Source organism: Trichinella spiralis (genome assembly GCF_000181795.1).
Source record: "Trichinella spiralis strain ISS 195 chromosome Unknown Scfld2309, whole genome shotgun sequence".
Taxonomy (NCBI): Eukaryota; Metazoa; Nematoda; class Enoplea; order Trichinellida; family Trichinellidae; genus Trichinella; species Trichinella spiralis.
In genome coordinates this window covers 1-2,026 of record NW_003529248.1, presented here as the reverse complement: position 1 = coordinate 2,026, position 2,026 = coordinate 1, and the positions used below count along the sequence as shown (strand labels likewise).

Below are 2,026 nucleotides of genomic sequence, written 5' to 3'. Positions count from 1 at the left end.
TTTCATGCAAATAACGTACAGCGCATCCTTATCAGGACCACGAAGGAAGTTTTGCCATGACAAATTTCAATAAATTCGCAAGTATTATTATTCTCTTATATTGAATGACAGTGCGAGAGATACATGGACAATATATACAATATTGAAATCAGCTGTCATTTTTAATTAAATATGAAATAGTTGATCAACGGTCTATCGAAGTAACCAATTCTACAATGCGGATTAAATGCAGTGGAAGTCGAAAGAATTTAGTCGGGAATAAGCATGGCGGCAGTTATGACCAATTTCAACAACTGGATAATCGTGCTGTCTGACAAGCTGAACATTCCGTACCAACTGTTTGACCGGTCCGGTCAGTACCAAATTTGATTGCACGGCAAAGCCGGGGACTTCGAAAAGCAACCGGGCTGCCCGTGGACCACTGGGCCCGCCTACGCGGTCCACTGCCGGGCCGACCGGCTTTTTCCCTGCGAAAGGGGCGGGGTGGTGGTCGGCGCTCGGACGCCGTCCCACTGTCCGGCCGCGTCCACTCTGTACCGAGTGCGTTTGTTCGCCGTGCGCGACCGTCGCCACAGGCCGATGGAAGTGGGCCGTCGCGGCGTGTACGTCGCCGAAAGGGCGTTGGCCGCCGCGGACGCGGTCGTGGAATTCCAATGCGCTTTGTTCGACCTGATCTATCCCGAGTATTGTTTCCGGTTGGTGTCGGTGCACGACGACGGTCTGGTGCGGCATTTGGCCCAACGCTGCGTACCGACGGAGCGAAAGTCCAGTAAGTTGTGTGTCTGTGTCTGTGTGTTTGTATGTATGTCGGTAATTATGGCACCTACGCGTCAATCGGTCGGTTCGAAGGCGGAAATTGAAATTTACACTCCCACAGTAATAGTGCAATTTATCGATCGGAACTAAGCAATATTTGAAACAAATTTCCCCTTTCCTGGCCAACAAATGAAATGCATTTCAAATTATCAAAGAGATCAAATCAAAAATTTGCATTTGCCCTAGAAAAAATCAGAACCGAACCTTGGGAAACACACTGACAAACAAACAATGATTGAACAACGGAGAGAATAATAATAGTAATAATGGCCATCGCAGAGATCAAATTGGTTTTTGTTTTATCTCGATCAAGCAGATTAATATCGCGTAATGTGGCTTCCGCAAGCGAATTTCACAACGACGCGCAATCGATGCTGTCATTCATTGTTGCTTCCATTGCCACACCCTTGACCCGCTGCGATCGCCTTGACCTTGAAAATCAAATTACATTTCGTTTCACTTGGTCAACAATTGGAAAGAAAAAAAAAGAACAATTTTATATACACGAAAAAGAAATCGAAAAATGGATTTCGCGGCTTTGGACGAGATTCAATTTTCGGGCTAAATTCAAAATTTCCCAAAACTAGTTCGCGTGACAGACGTATTCAAATTTGTTCCGGCCCCGGGCTTGGCATCCCGTTGGGAATGGGGGGATCCGGCACGCGCGCACGCGGTCAGACAAAGGCGGTCAATTTGCACATTCAATACACTACTCACCTGGCAATTAGGCATGAGACGGTCGCGGCGTTGAAATGGCAAGCCGATTATTGCACTAGGAAAATTAATGATCGTTGTCGATTGGACCCATTGATCCATTTCGGGAAAAATCCCAACGGCTCTTTGAATCTCTACATGACAGGACAACGAGTGGCGGGATAGCACGAAAGAAGGAATGGCCGGACATGGATTTGCTTGATTTCGAAAAAAATCCAATTCCTCTTCGATTTATATATATTCATCCTTGTCCACTTGTTCCATTAAGACATGTCCACCGATGGACAGTGGTCAGCATGGCAGTCGTGGAGTTCTTGTACGGATACGTGCGGCGAGCATTCGGTGAAGCATCGCTTGCGGCTCTGCAACAATCCCAAACCTGCATTCGGTGGCCAATATTGCAAAGGCTCGGGTCTGGAGACCATTCCGTGTCCCCGTCTGCCGTGTCCAGGTAAGACGAGCAAAGTTGATCAAGCGGATCGGCTTTTCGTCTTCT

At 47.3% G+C, this 2,026-nt stretch overlaps 2 protein-coding genes across 2 annotated transcripts; both read left to right on the top strand.

Moving 5' to 3' along the window:
- Window positions 1-264: 264 nt before the first annotated feature.
- Tsp_13414 (conserved hypothetical protein) lies at window positions 265-773 on the top strand. Its single transcript, XM_003368536.1, has 2 exons — window positions 265-352; window positions 400-773. Exons 1-2 carry the CDS (start codon window positions 265-267, stop codon window positions 771-773), a joined length of 462 nt encoding a protein of 153 aa, XP_003368584.1.
- A 1,027-nt stretch (window positions 774-1,800) lies between these two features.
- Window positions 1,801-1,981, top strand: Tsp_13413 (thrombospondin-2; the record flags this gene model as incomplete). Its single annotated transcript, XM_003368535.1, has 1 exon — window positions 1,801-1,981. A coding segment is annotated over exon 1 (181 nt), but the record flags the coding sequence as incomplete, so codon positions are not given.
- Window positions 1,982-2,026: the final 45 nt, after the last annotated feature.